Source organism: Gasterosteus aculeatus, chromosome 21 (genome assembly GCF_964276395.1).
Source record: "Gasterosteus aculeatus chromosome 21, fGasAcu3.hap1.1, whole genome shotgun sequence".
NCBI lineage: Eukaryota > Metazoa > Chordata > Actinopteri > Perciformes > Gasterosteidae > Gasterosteus > Gasterosteus aculeatus.
In genome coordinates, this window is record NC_135708.1 from 5,721,177 (window position 1) to 5,734,777 (window position 13,601).

Genomic DNA, 13,601 nt, shown 5'->3' on the forward strand with positions numbered 1-13,601 from the left:
TTTCCGGATATTGCCAGACCTCTAGTGGGATTCAGTTTATAGCTAACTGGGTTCAGCCTCTTGCAACGTTCTTTCCGTATGTAATTGATCAAATACTATTTTATTTGATTCAATTTGTGACTTCAATCAGATTTGTTTAGAATAAACATCCTTTGAATTTAATTAAATATAGACATTAAGTAAATATAGACAGACTTATTTAGCTGAGGGACCTCATTTTGACGTGAGGGCTTCTGCAAAGGATTCCTGAATACTCTTACTTTTGGTTAAAATGAATGTTGCAATCCAAAATAAGAGGAAGTCAATTAACACCATTAGCTAAAATAACAGCAGTGAAATAAATGTTTATTAAAGATGTTTATTAACTTAGTAGTGTTACCACTTGCACATCAGCTCAGTGGTGTCTCTGATGGACGTTTATGTCAGGGGCCTCAAACTTCGGCCGGGGCGTCCGGGGGTCGTCCAGTGCGGCCCACAACCGCAGTGTGGACGACTTTGGCGTACCGTCAGCACCACCCATCCCCCCGTTACACAGTTATCAGTAATGTTACCCAAGTATGCAAACTTAGAAGATTGAAAAATTCGACACAGGAACAACTGAAATGAATAAATCACTTGAAATCCCTACTTTTGTCTTTTAAAAAAAAGAGAAACAAAAAAGGTGACAGTCACAACTTGCATCTCTGTACAATAAATTAAAGCAAACTTTTTCAGTCAAAAAAAAAAAAGGGCCGTTCCGTCTTTGTTTTAAATTAGTTGCATTATAATAACTTGATTCAAATAATAAGTACATATCGCTTCAAACTGAAAAAAAATTACATTTACTTCAAATATAAGAATTGAAGTAGGGAACATAGCAACCCCCCCCCCCCTCTCCCCCTCTTGGTGATGAAGCCGCGGCCCCCCGTCGGCCCACTGCGACCCACAGTTTGGGAACCTCTGACTTGAAGGATCTGCTTTTTGTCTAATTAAAATAGGCTCAGACCAGTGGTGTCAAACGCAATCTCATAGAGGGTCAACATTAAAAACTGGGACTACGTTGAGGGCCAAACAGGGTCAACATTTGTGAAACAGAAGGGATACACGATCATGAAGTACACAGAGTAGAATTCATGATGAAGAACACAAAGAAGACATACCAAGTGTTTTGTAAAACTTCAGGAAAGAAATAAGGAATAAGCTAAATGTCACTGTTATATAATTGAGGTTTATTTCAAAATAACATTATTTTACAACCACACACTTTTTACATAGAAATTGATTATATATATATATATATATATATTATATATTTATATTTATATTACACACACACAGCTAACAGTATTTATGTATTTTAGACCTAATGTTTAAAAGATTAGGAATTACTTTTTCAATACATTTCAAATACAGGGGAAGGGCAACATAATCCAAACAAGTGTCTCCTCGTGAAGTTTATTCACAACTGAAAACTTCAGTAATAAATTAAACACTCGAGAGTAAAACTCGGGTCAAAGAACTAAAGACGACAAATCCTTGACATCATATGAATTTGAGAATCACACAGTATGGAATGTTCTGCAGTGAACAACTGGACACGGGAGCAGAAAGCACAGTTACATGATTACCTGACAGTGATGTAGCACTGCACATATGTTCAGGTTAGAGTAGGTGGTTGGGTGTGAAACACACGAGTCTGACGCTGCGGTCCCTGTAATTTCCCCTACCAACAGCCGTGGTTTACCCAACCGTACCCTCGTATTTCTTATCAAGTTTTTGGGCAGATTTTCCATAAAAATGAAGCGGCGTAGTCAGCGTCCTGACCAGGCGCAGATCTAATTAGATATTGGGCGAAAGCAGGGTACACTCTGCACAGGCTGCTAGACTACCGCACAGCTAACAGTGTCCAACCAGGTTCATCCAGAACCTCTTTGATGCCAAAAAACAGCTTTGTACTCAACATAGCTCATAACTGAATGCACATGTTGCACTGGATATAATTTTGTCCTTTTAAGATCTGCAAAGGACATGAATGGCCAAACAGGGTTTTTACACTGTGGGAAAGTTTCAGGAATATTAAATCATCGAAGAGTCATCAATCTTTTTTAGTACTTTTGGATGTGACAAACAATGTGCTGCTGGAAATCACTCAAGTCAAGTGATTTGTGTAAAACCACTTTAGATTTACATGCTGTAATGCTTGCAAAAGAAAGTAAAGAGAAAGCAATACGGAAAAACGTTTAGTGTGATATCTTCACGCATTAAAATCATATTTCAACCATTTAAAAGGGAAACGCACAGCAAAAACAACAATAGTAAGAAACAGTAGAATAGTCCCTGTAAAATACAAACATGTTGTTTCTCTGCACACTCACAGGGAGAGGGACACCTTTACATGTTATTGTTGCTTAATCTGGATTTAGCCTTCCAGGGTCCTTTACCAAGAAGCAAGTACAACAGAAAAAGGCTACCACAATCCAACTAAAGTTACAGAGGGTTACCCAATCTAGCTGTGAGAGAAAAAAGGTTTTCTTTTCTATCTCATTATCATCCATAGAAAAAACGTAAGGAGCTAACACACAAAACCAACTTTATGATATTAATATATGATAAGTCAGTAGGTAGTACTTTTTTACGGTTTTATTTCTCATCAGGAACATAGTGTTCAGCATCAGTGACCATGGCCACGAACTCTGGATCAAACTGAATTGAATCAAATACATTTTACCGAATCGCCCTGCACAGTCTACTGTTCAACTTCACAAGGGTAAACATGATGAGACAGTAAAAAGAAGCAGGGAAAGCAGCAACTGGACGGAATGAGAAATTCATCATAGATATAAACATTTGGAAGCTTATCCAGGCAACCAATCATATGTCAGCACGCTGCACAGAACAACAGCAACAAAGTCACAGTCGAGTCTCAATTAAGAGGCCCCTTTGTTTGCCACACGTGCCCACACAGAAAAGCATGATTATTTGACTGGAATGCATTCAAACTTTGCTATTTCGTTCATCTAATACGGTTTACTTTGTTTAATATTTCTTTAGTTCTGTTGAGGTGATGCATCAGTTTTCTGTGCACGCATGTTGCATTGAAATGTGACGTGACTGTTGCTCCTCTGACTGAAAACACCCCCTCTAAACTGTTACTTTGCCAGTCTAAAAGTGTATCAAGCCAAGTTGCTTGGTATCTTAGTAAGCTGGGTGGCTAGTCTGCTGAGCGCCTTTAAGCATGAATTCCAGTCATGAACCAATGTCCTTCCTGTTTTTCTTAAAGTCGACTATCGAGGCTATTTCTGCCTCCAGTGTAGATGTTCTCCACACACACAGTCATGGAGAAGCCAACGGTCACGCGCCTCTCAGTCCATCAGGGATTCGGTAATGTTTCACAGGAGCCCTTCCCACACTGCTATGTTATCAGACGTTGGGTCCTTTGCTGTAATGTTCCCTGAGGTTGTAGGTCTGATAACATATTGAAACATCACAAACCCCCGGAGGCCCTGCTTGGCCCCGTTTACCAGGATCTCCTTGTGCTCCAGGTTTTCCAGGAATGCCTTGGTTTCCTGGATGGCCAATTCCATCGAATCCCCGAGGACCTTGAATCCCTGAAGCAATGAAGTTATAACACAGCTGTATTTTTGCCTCATTTATGATAAGAACTTTCTATTAAATTAGCTCATCTTTCAGTCAAACCAAAAATAGCACATGGCAGATCATCAATTACATCTATTCATGAATTAATCAGCCGGTGTACCTTACAAAGCTTAAATACAGCTTTCCCTCACATTTCTCTCCCCCCACCTATACTAAGCTGTCACTAAAAGTACTATTTTATTGCAAACAGGGTCTTTGCACATTTCTAATTGGAAATGCAACACTAGAAAGAGCCCTGACTGTCAGGGTGGGGGGTGGAAGGCAGGACTCAAACGCAGACTTGCAGAAAACAAAAGACTTTAATAGTCAAAGCTCAAAAAACACAGGAACCGGGGGCAAAAGCACACAGACGAGAAACTACGGCGATCCAAGACGAAAGACAAGAACAGGACATGCGTGGCAAAAGACAATGACGCGACAAGTGACACAGGAGACACACGGCTTAAATACACAAGGGAGGTGCAGGTGATTGGACACAGGTGGAAACTATTAGACAATCACAGGGGACAACGGGACAAGGCAGGAAGTGAAGTTACCCGGGGACACAAGTGGCAGAAAACTACAAAATATAACATGAAGTGAACCCCACCGTGACACTGACGCATTCTTGCAGGCCAGATGCCAGAAAGGGTTGCTGATATACTGTCGCTGGGTGAAGACATTTCAGGAAATTAGTTTTTTACATACCTGGATGTCCAGGTGGTCCTGGAGGTCCATGGTAACCTTCTCCTTTAATGCCTTTGAGCCCTCTTGGCCCCATATCACCTGGGGACATAACATGTTATATAGCTTTGCATTAGCAACAGAACTTCTATAGATGAGCTGTTGGATTGAGAGATGCAGGAACATAACATTTATGTTCCATTCAGAGCATTTCTGATGTTCATTGGTTTAATAACCTGTATTTATTCAGCTTGAATACATCAGATTGTAAATCCCCATCAGGAAAATTTGTCATTTGTGATTTTGAGCTGGACAAAATAAATTGAATTGAAATGACAGAGTTGATTATCCCTAAATTTATATCACCTTTTAGGCCTGCAGGACCCTGCATTCCAGAATGTCCGGGGTAACCTGGAGTGCCCCTCCTGCCAGGGTAGCCGGCAGGGCCCATGGAGCCTTTGGTGCCTGGTGCTCCTGGCTCTCCCGGAGGTCCCTCCACGCTCTGGCAGGGCTCACACCTAGCTGGAGGGGCCAAGGACTGGAGCAGTGCTGGGAGCTGATCTGCAGGGCGAAGCCAAAAGGTGCTGAGTATCCAATACTGTTTTAAATATCAGATGATATTTCTTAATAGAGTGTGACTCAATAATACGGTCCCTATGGGATTTTAAGAACCTCTGCACTGTTGCCATTATGTTGGAACCGTAGGCAATCAGGAGCCTTTTAGCTAAAAATATATTGTGTCCTTTCCAATCAATTACATGTGGAAAGAATCAAGTTTGACCATCATTGTTAATGATCCAATTAGAAATAAGCACATTGATTGACTAATATATTAGATGCTAACTCTGCAAATTGGGCAACTACCTTTGCTGACAGGAGTAACATGTATCAATGACGACGTCTGCTTCTAATCAGGATGAAAATGTATTTTGCAACTTCATCGAAGTTTTTTACCCATAAGCACAAGTTCATTTATGTTCATTTAGGCAAAGTGTGAGGGGGGTTAAAGAAGCCACCTCAATCAATCAATAAACCAATCATGGATTTTGGTTGAAGACCGCTATAACCAGTTGTCATCCATGAGGAGCATTTTGGTGTCTTTCAGCTAATTCTTTTGTTTTGACAGCCTGTAACTTTCTCAGAACACGGGCGACTGCTTTGGGCAGGTTAGCGCAGGTTAGCGCACTGGTAGCGCTGATAGCACTGTTGTTGATGTTTGCTAGCCACTAGCCGCCGGCGAAGCTATCGTCATGTTGGGAGCTACCTAGCGGCCACATGCGTGTCACGGTTTGGGTTTGTTTCCTGTTTTATTTTGTAGTTTCATTCTTGTGTCCCTGGTTAACTTCAATTCCTGCCTGTCTCCCCCTGTGATTGTCTGCCGTGTTGCTGATTGTTTCCACCTGTGTCCAATCACCTGCACCTCCACAGTGTATTTAATCCATCTTTTGTCCCTTGTTGCATCATTGAATGTGTTTCCCGAGGAGTCCGAATGTCTTTCCTGTGTTTGTGAATTCCTGGTCCCCGTCCTGTCTGCGTTTTGCCCCTAAAGCATCTTGATTTGTGGTTTTGATTAATAAAGTCGTCTTTGTTAAACTCTGCAAGTGAGTTCTATCTCCGCCTACTAAACTATCCCGTTGTGGCACTGCGCGCCCTGGATTCTGGACTAAGAACCTTGAGCTTGTACAACAGCAGCAGCTGTTTCCTGCAGAAGGTTGTAAAAGTGTGCACTGCCTGGTCAGGTAGCAGCAGACAGCCACAGATAGACATGTGAGGCAGCTGTTAGCAGCCTTTGGTGCGTGCTGGGAGGGAGTTTCAGACCAGAGTGTAAAACAAAGCAATACTTACTACGCAGAACATCAGTGCACAGCTTCAGAAGATATTCATCTGAGGGAGGCTTGCCCTGCAAAACACACAGTTACACTTGGATTCAGCTGAATCAGCTGTGGGACTGGGAAAAGCCGAGCGTGCCTGCAGATTTACACCCTCTCCTCAACGCTTCGTCCTCTGACTTCACACTGCGCTCCCTCACTGACAGCGACGCTTCCATTAATCCTGAACATAACGGCCCAGTCGAGGCAGGAAATCACTGATGCCTTCTTTCAGCCCATGTATCTTCTCAGAGAAGGGCGTCACTCACAGGCTTCCCAGGATATCCCGGTTGACCTGGTCGCCCCGGCAATCCGTCCTGACCAAGAAAACCCCTGGGACCAGCAGGTCCCATGTGGCCCATGTCCCCTTTCTTTCCTTCAGGCCCCCTGTGGCCTGAGTCACCTGTCATTCCAGTCTGGAGACACAGAAGGGATAAGAGAGGAGGAAAAAAAGCTTACAAAAGAAGAGATTAATCATTATTATTGCTATTGACACATAATGATAGTAACATACCTTCTCCGAAACATTCCCAGATACTGTTTATCTAGTGTAGGTCGGCATATGTGTAACGTTTTTCTATACTCAGAACTTTTCAGCATTTTAAGAGTTAAAAGAGTCAACATTAAAATGAATTTATCATCCGATGACGTCCTCCACATGTGAAGGAGGCTGGATCTCCACATATTGTGATCTGCACACAGTAGTCTATTGTACTATTTGATATTTCCGTATATATGTGCGCCTTTAGAAAAGAGGGCCAGACTTCCCCGGCCTGGGGGTATTGACTGTGCAAGTCTTCTACAGCTTGACAGGCTTCAGAACAAGGCCGAATGGATTATATTTAATATCACAAAGTCTAATTTGACAAACCTCCCCCTTCCTTCCCATGGGTCCCCTTTCGCCCTGATGGAAGAAAAAAAGTGGGGGGTGAGGGGGGGGGGGGGGGTTGGGTGCAGAAGTGGGGGAAATAGAGAGACAGTTAGTAACTTCATACTTCATATGAAAGGACAGAAGAACCTGCTGCTTTGCCTTGCTGAACACAACCGTTCACGAAGGAGTTTAGGTCACTGTAATGCATTCTCTGAAGCTTTTTTTGTTTCTAAAAAAAGCTCTGACTGTGTTCTGCTTTCCTTAAAATGCTTCCTCTTTTTGCAATTGCATGTTCTTCTTTACTGGTAGGTGATTTCAACACCCCTTCGCCTGGAGGATACAAATAAAAAGTTCTCTTGCTTCGAGAAAATGTTTTCCAAGGATTTGCATGAGATGGTCGGGGAGTATTTTTTAGAAGCATTGTGATGTCCACAGAGACTGTTGTGGAGTTTCTTACAGCCCTCATCACCCACCGACCTTCTACCTTGGGACCCTCTGTTACATTCCACAACCTTGTCTCTCCCCGTTTCCAGTTGGCCATTACAAAAGACACAAAGGTGTCCGGCCCCCATAAAGCTCATGTCTGGTGCCAGGTCGTCCTTCAATCAGAGGATCGGAGGTTTGATTCCCGGCTCCTGACGAAGCTTCTGTCCTCAGTGTATGAATGGGTGAGTGACATGTAGGGTGGAAGAGCTTTGAGTGGTCATGAGACTAATAATAGAAATACAAGTACTTTCAGCATATTCACATCTCAAACACCGGAGATACAGCGGCGAGGTTTTCATTGTGCACTGAAACATGATGGCCTCCCCTTTTGGTGTCCAAGGACTGACAAGCTGATTGGGGCCTCGTATAACTGCGTTGGAACCACACAGTTTTCCTTTAAATCTCTTCTGGGAGTGACTGTCTACACTGAACGCACATCAGTGTGTGTGCGTGTGTGTCATTCTGTATGTGTCATATTCTATGTATATCCTTAAAAATACAAAACAACATTGATGATTTATCAACACATCGGTCTTAATGTGCATCAACGCGCATCAACCTGATTTGCGCTCTTGAATTTTGACAGTGATTTGCCGCCATACGCGCCAGATGTGTGAGACAACCAGCACTTTGGTTTACACCTGCTTTTAAGAGGCTGAGAAGTTTCACCTCAAAACGGAGGCGCGCTTCCACGTGCGGTGTCTTTACATACCGCGGACACATAATTAGGCGCACTTTATGCAACTCCCACTTTCCCCTTGACCCTCCCATGAATGCATACGCATGACACGGAAAAGCACAATTTGCCTTTTTCACTTCCTGCGACAGGCAGTCTGCGCTTTTACCTCCGTGCGCCTTGTTTGTACCTCGCCGCGCTTTAACGCGCACATTGCGGAACAAACATGCGTGGGCACAAAAGCGCTGGTCCACGAGGCCCCGAGTGTGCAGCGTTCTGAGCTATGCACCACAACGTGGAAGTCAACACCTTGCCTGTATGTTTGGGTTTCGCCTTTCCAGTCTCCACCACTCAAAGCTCAAACTGCATGTCAACACCTGCTGCCATTCCAGATGCCACCTGCCCATCAGGAGCAGAAATAATCCCCAACGGGGAAACATTCAGAGTAATCTGGGGGTCCGTATCCTGCCAGAGGACACTGTCCAATATGGACAGCAGGAGCTGAAGATCGGAGGAGAACACACAGTGAATGAGGAAGGACACCAGGAGAACAAAACGCACTGTAGAGCAAACGCTCATATTTATTTTACCCAGTAAGTATTAGGAAGTCTGTCTGGAGACGAAAATATGTCATTGCAGCAGTAAAATACTTGTGATTCACTGCTGATGCATTTGGACCTGACAGTGTGTCTCATGTAGGCTGAGCTGCTCTTGACACTGTGGAAGTACAGAGTGGGAACATTAGACTGCAAACTGAGAAATACACTTCTTTTCTCTGTGTCACAAACAAGACTACACAACTCGGTCTTAACACACGCGCGCATTGTCTAAACCAGCAGTTCCCAAACTCAAGAATTTGAAGGCCCACCCAAACCTTTAATCACAACTCTGATCAAAACATAAGGTCATTTAATCATCCCTAGTTTAAGAATTTAACCGATTAAAAATGTATTAACAACAATGTATGTTTTGTATACCATTTTCTCCAGAGCTCATATATATTTACTTTAATACTACAACGACAGACGGACAAGAGCAGCCGTTTCCAGCGAGAGCCGTATTGTTGTTTGTGCTTCATCAGTTAATGTTTCACATAACTAATGTGCCGCTAGAATTGTTCAAATAATACTTAAACTGAGAAAAACATGTGCGTTATCAACATGTGCGTTCTTATCAATCGTAATTTAAATCAAATTTTTTTTTTTCAAATTTTCAAAATTGAAAATTAAAAACATTTTATTTATTTATTGTGAATGACCGCTCGCGGCCCACCTGCAGTACCTTCAAACTTTGGGAATCGCTGGTCTAAACCCTTTCTGGATAGGAGAAGATCCACAGCTCAGTGATCAATTCGTGCTAATCTATTCCTTGAATGCTCCTCAGCCGGTGGTGTTGGTATCAAGTTGTGGATTTCATAAAGCTTGGCTTGAAGTTCAACATCACCAAATAGTGATGAGGAAGATTATTGTGATGATCGATCAGTTTTGCAACCCTGCTTCTCACAGCTGAAGCCTTATTTCACCTTGGAATTACTCATGAGGAACGTTTTATTCTCATCTTTCCACCAGCTGAGGAAATTTCAGCTCATCTGATCTCTCTTAAAACCTTTTTTTGATTATGTCATCAACAAAAAGTCATTTGTTGCCATGTTGCAGGAATAATACATCCTTCTGCAGAAGGCTTCAGCACTCACCCACCTGTAGGTGTCACCTAATCGAGGCAGGGTGTCACGGTTTGGGTTCTGTTTTATTTTGTAGTTTCTGGCCTCTTGTGTCCCTGGGTAACTTCACTTCCTGCCTTGTCCTGTGATTGGCTGCCGTGTCATGATTGTTTCCACCTGTGTCCAATCACCTGCACCTCCCAGTGTATTTAAGCCGTGTGCGTCTCGTGTCACGTCATTAATGAATGTTCTGGAAGTTCAAGTCTGAGGCCACATTTACACATATTTACAGTATTTACAGAAACAAATATTTCTGCCCCTCTGTTTTCAAAAAAGTTTCTGTTCATATGAACCTGCATAAATACGTCCCCGGGCACCATCATAACTACGCCAAACCTGTAGTCGGCAGTGTAACGAGAAGGATAAAGACAAACCAATCAGAATTCTCAAAACCAACAACAAGTCGCATACTGTGACGTTTGACAACCTAAAACTCCGTTGGACCGAGTTCACACGCAAACACAAAAACTGAGTTTTCAGAAATCTCCACTTTGACCGGAGATTTTAGAAATGATCGTTTTCCGTGATAAAACCTCCATTTTTGTGTAAATGAAAGGCCAAAAGGTTTCCCCATCGTGTCAACGGGGTCTGAGGGTTCCTGGTTCCTGTCTGCATTTTTCTCCCTTGGCCTTTTTTTGATTTGAAGTCTTGACTATCAGTCTTTTAGTTTCCCAAAGCTCTGCGTCTGGGTCCTGCCTTCCCCGCCACGTGACACACGGCTGGGAGGCTTGAAGCTGCCGTTTTGACGCCAGCCCGGTCGGCTCGGATGTCCCCTTGTGGCCGACTACAGCTTTTCGCTCAAAGAGGCCGGCACGCCCGCTGCCAACCAACCTATCCAGCTGTCCCAGTTTGACCCTCCATCGGGGGGGAGACTACTGTACCCAGTTGCACTCTAAGGGCTTAGATACCGTAGGACTGATCTCAGGACGACACCAGAACTTCTAGACTGTGGAGGTCACCTGAGGTCACAGGTGACTTTGCTCTTATAAAATACTCAACCTGCGCAGCCACGAGACAAAAGACCTGTGGTCATCCAGGATTCAGTGAACCGTAGTTACTCACGTAACTTTTGTTTTGTATTGATATCATCTTCATTCCAGTTGTTGTGACTTTATCAGAAGAACTGACAACTCAAGTTCCGACCACTATTTAGCTGCTTGTAAGTGATGGGTGGAGATGTTCTTGCCATCCATTGGTCCTTGTAACTCACTGCACACCTGCACATATATTTCAAACACAGAACTGAATCTCAACATTGAAAAAAGCTTCACTGCCACCCAGTGGGGGGAGTGCAAATCTACACTCACAGGTACACCGGGAGTCCCTGGATCTCCATCTGTGCCTCGCTCCCCCTGCAGAGACATACATCATGATTAGACGTTTGTTTGCACACGTGCTGGTTTGTGTGTGTGTGTGTCATTGAACGTGTGCAGCGATGGTGAATTAGATGTGTGTGTGTGTGTGTGTGTGTTACACTGTGGAGTCCCATGTCTTCATTCTGTGTGTGTGTGTGTGTGTGTGTGTAGAGAAAAGGTCATGATTACTACTATCAGCCAATAAGAGCGGCCCGGGGAGGGACAGGGGGGGAATTGGCTACTGGTGACCTTCAACAAGCCGGACTTTCCATCTCTTTTCCTGCAGCACTGTCACACAGCGCTCCTTCCTCTGCTCCTGACGCCTCTTTTCAATTACAGCGCGTAAGAAGGAAGCGACTGAGTAACGGAGCTCATCGCTTCCTCTGTGTTGATGCTCAGACGTTTGATGTCATAATGATGTGAGATGGACTTTATGTAGTATATTTACTGTCAGTCTCTTAATATAAGGTATGATATGACAATGGAAGATTATACGAAGCCATTGAGACCCTTAAGTCCACACAGCTGTAACGGGATTACTGTAATTATGTTTAAACAGGCCGAGTGTCATAATGTGTCTATTTACAGAGGAGGTATTATTTGATTGTATTGTGTGTGTGTGTGTGTGTGTGTGTGTGTGTACTGTACTTGATTTAGTTGTGGTTTAATTAAGGACATGATGCTACCTGTTGACCCTGTTCTGTGGAATCGCTGCCCGTGATCTCCTCCCCTGGAAAGGCTTCTTAACCAACATTGGTTTGATGCCACAACTCCTCCAGTGTTGTGAGTTTGTGTGTTGAACAGTGAAGCGTGAGTGTGAGGTGTAATACCTGGCGTCCTCCAGGGCCCGTCTCTCCTTTCCCCCCCTACAGATACGTTGGATATTAGAAGACGTCCAACTTACAGGAAGTGTCACATCCAAATAGAGGCTGGTGGAGGAGTCCGCTCTGTCAGCCGCATGGGGAGTGACCAGAGACGCACAGGACGCCGGCAAAGCCACTGATCAGGATCAGGGCGCCTCCTATTTATCAGCTTTCACGCACGGCTTTTGAAGTGAGAAGGACGACCTTCAGCACCATTGAAATGAATCATGTCATCTAAGCAACGTATGAACAAGTACATATCATAGCAGCCATTACTATCTACAGTCCAACATGCAAACGAAGGCTATAAATCATTCATAGTGTCGTCTGTTACCATTCGTTCTAAACCAAACCATCTAGGTGTTATTTGAAATGGTGCATGTACCATAATAGATGACTTTCACCTTGTGACCTTTGAACCCAGACAGTCCCGTGGCACCCGGCAGCCCTGGAATCCCCGACTCCCCTGCCGAGCCCTGTAGAAGTGAGAGTGTAAATCAATGGCTGCCATCGAAGAAACCACAGTGGTGCTGTTCTGCTGTGTTCCTCAAACTGGCCCATTTCACCCCACGTGTCCCACCATCATGTCCAAAGAGGAAGCACATACAGGGGAAAATAACGCTAGAGTTCTTTCCAGGTGTGTCTCTCCTATTGTGTGTAGAAACTTGCCAGCTGCTTCAGGGTCAGGGGTCGCCCTAAAGGTCACCGAGCCAGAAGCGACTTCCAACAGGAACAATCTGGAAAGTTATCTGGAAATGAATCCAGATAACTTTTTCCATTGAAGCTAGAAGCTAAAAACCCAAAACCCCAAAACCAATCGGTAGCACAGACGACGCTGAATGCAGCTGTACGCCGTTGGGGGGGTTCTAAGCCCATTGTCACTTCATCTTCACTCTGTGGTGGTAAAACGTTCCACGATTACCATCCACACGCTAGGCGACCACATGCATGTGTGTTTAGCCCGGTATCTCCATGTTTTATAGGCCTTGATACCCTCTCAGTGACATTTTTTTTCAGCCAATTCTCAAAATTCAAAAGTTTTTTTGTGTGATTTATTTCTTCACTCGTAAAATATACAGTGATTTTTAAATAGCAAAAGAGATTCACAATTAAAAACAAAGTTGACTTTTCAATTGCTGAAAACGCGTCACTTGATTCCAATAAAAGTCCAGCTGTCAACGATCAGCAGGACCCAAAGGGAAGTAGGAACTTTCTGGCACGATGAGAGAGTGATGCTGGTTTAGAAAAGAGAAAATGTAAAGCTGTAGATGGGGCACGTTCACGTGCACTGTAAGCCGCCCCCCTTTCACACATCGGTTCAGTGTGTAGTTGTTACCCCTGATTTCACTCTGCGCACTAAAGACTACGATCAACGGCAACAGCAGCTTTGTTATTTCCCTGGACACAGCACATCTAGCTGAAGATGATACAGTGACACTAGATATATAATGAGAATACCTGTA

The 13,601-nt window shown here is 43.7% G+C and overlaps 1 protein-coding gene across 1 annotated transcript in view; it reads right to left on the reverse strand.

Annotated features, from left to right (window-relative positions):
• Nucleotides 1-1,187: 1,187 nt before the first annotated feature.
• Nucleotides 1,188-13,601, reverse strand: part of LOC120811856 (uncharacterized) — a 39,848-nt gene continuing 27,434 nt past the window's right edge. The window contains exons 24-32 of the mRNA XM_078096877.1: nt 12,543-12,614; nt 12,106-12,141; nt 11,228-11,272; nt 7,039-7,071; nt 6,437-6,583; nt 6,145-6,199; nt 4,666-4,860; nt 4,324-4,401; nt 1,188-3,587 (exon numbers count right to left, since the gene is read on the reverse strand). Coding sequence (XP_077953003.1) covers nt 3,400-3,587; nt 4,324-4,401; nt 4,666-4,860; nt 6,145-6,199; nt 6,437-6,583; nt 7,039-7,071; nt 11,228-11,272; nt 12,106-12,141; nt 12,543-12,614 — 849 coding nt within the window. The 3' untranslated portion in view covers nt 1,188-3,399. The remainder of the gene's footprint in view (nt 3,588-4,323; nt 4,402-4,665; nt 4,861-6,144; nt 6,200-6,436; nt 6,584-7,038; nt 7,072-11,227; nt 11,273-12,105; nt 12,142-12,542; nt 12,615-13,601) is intronic.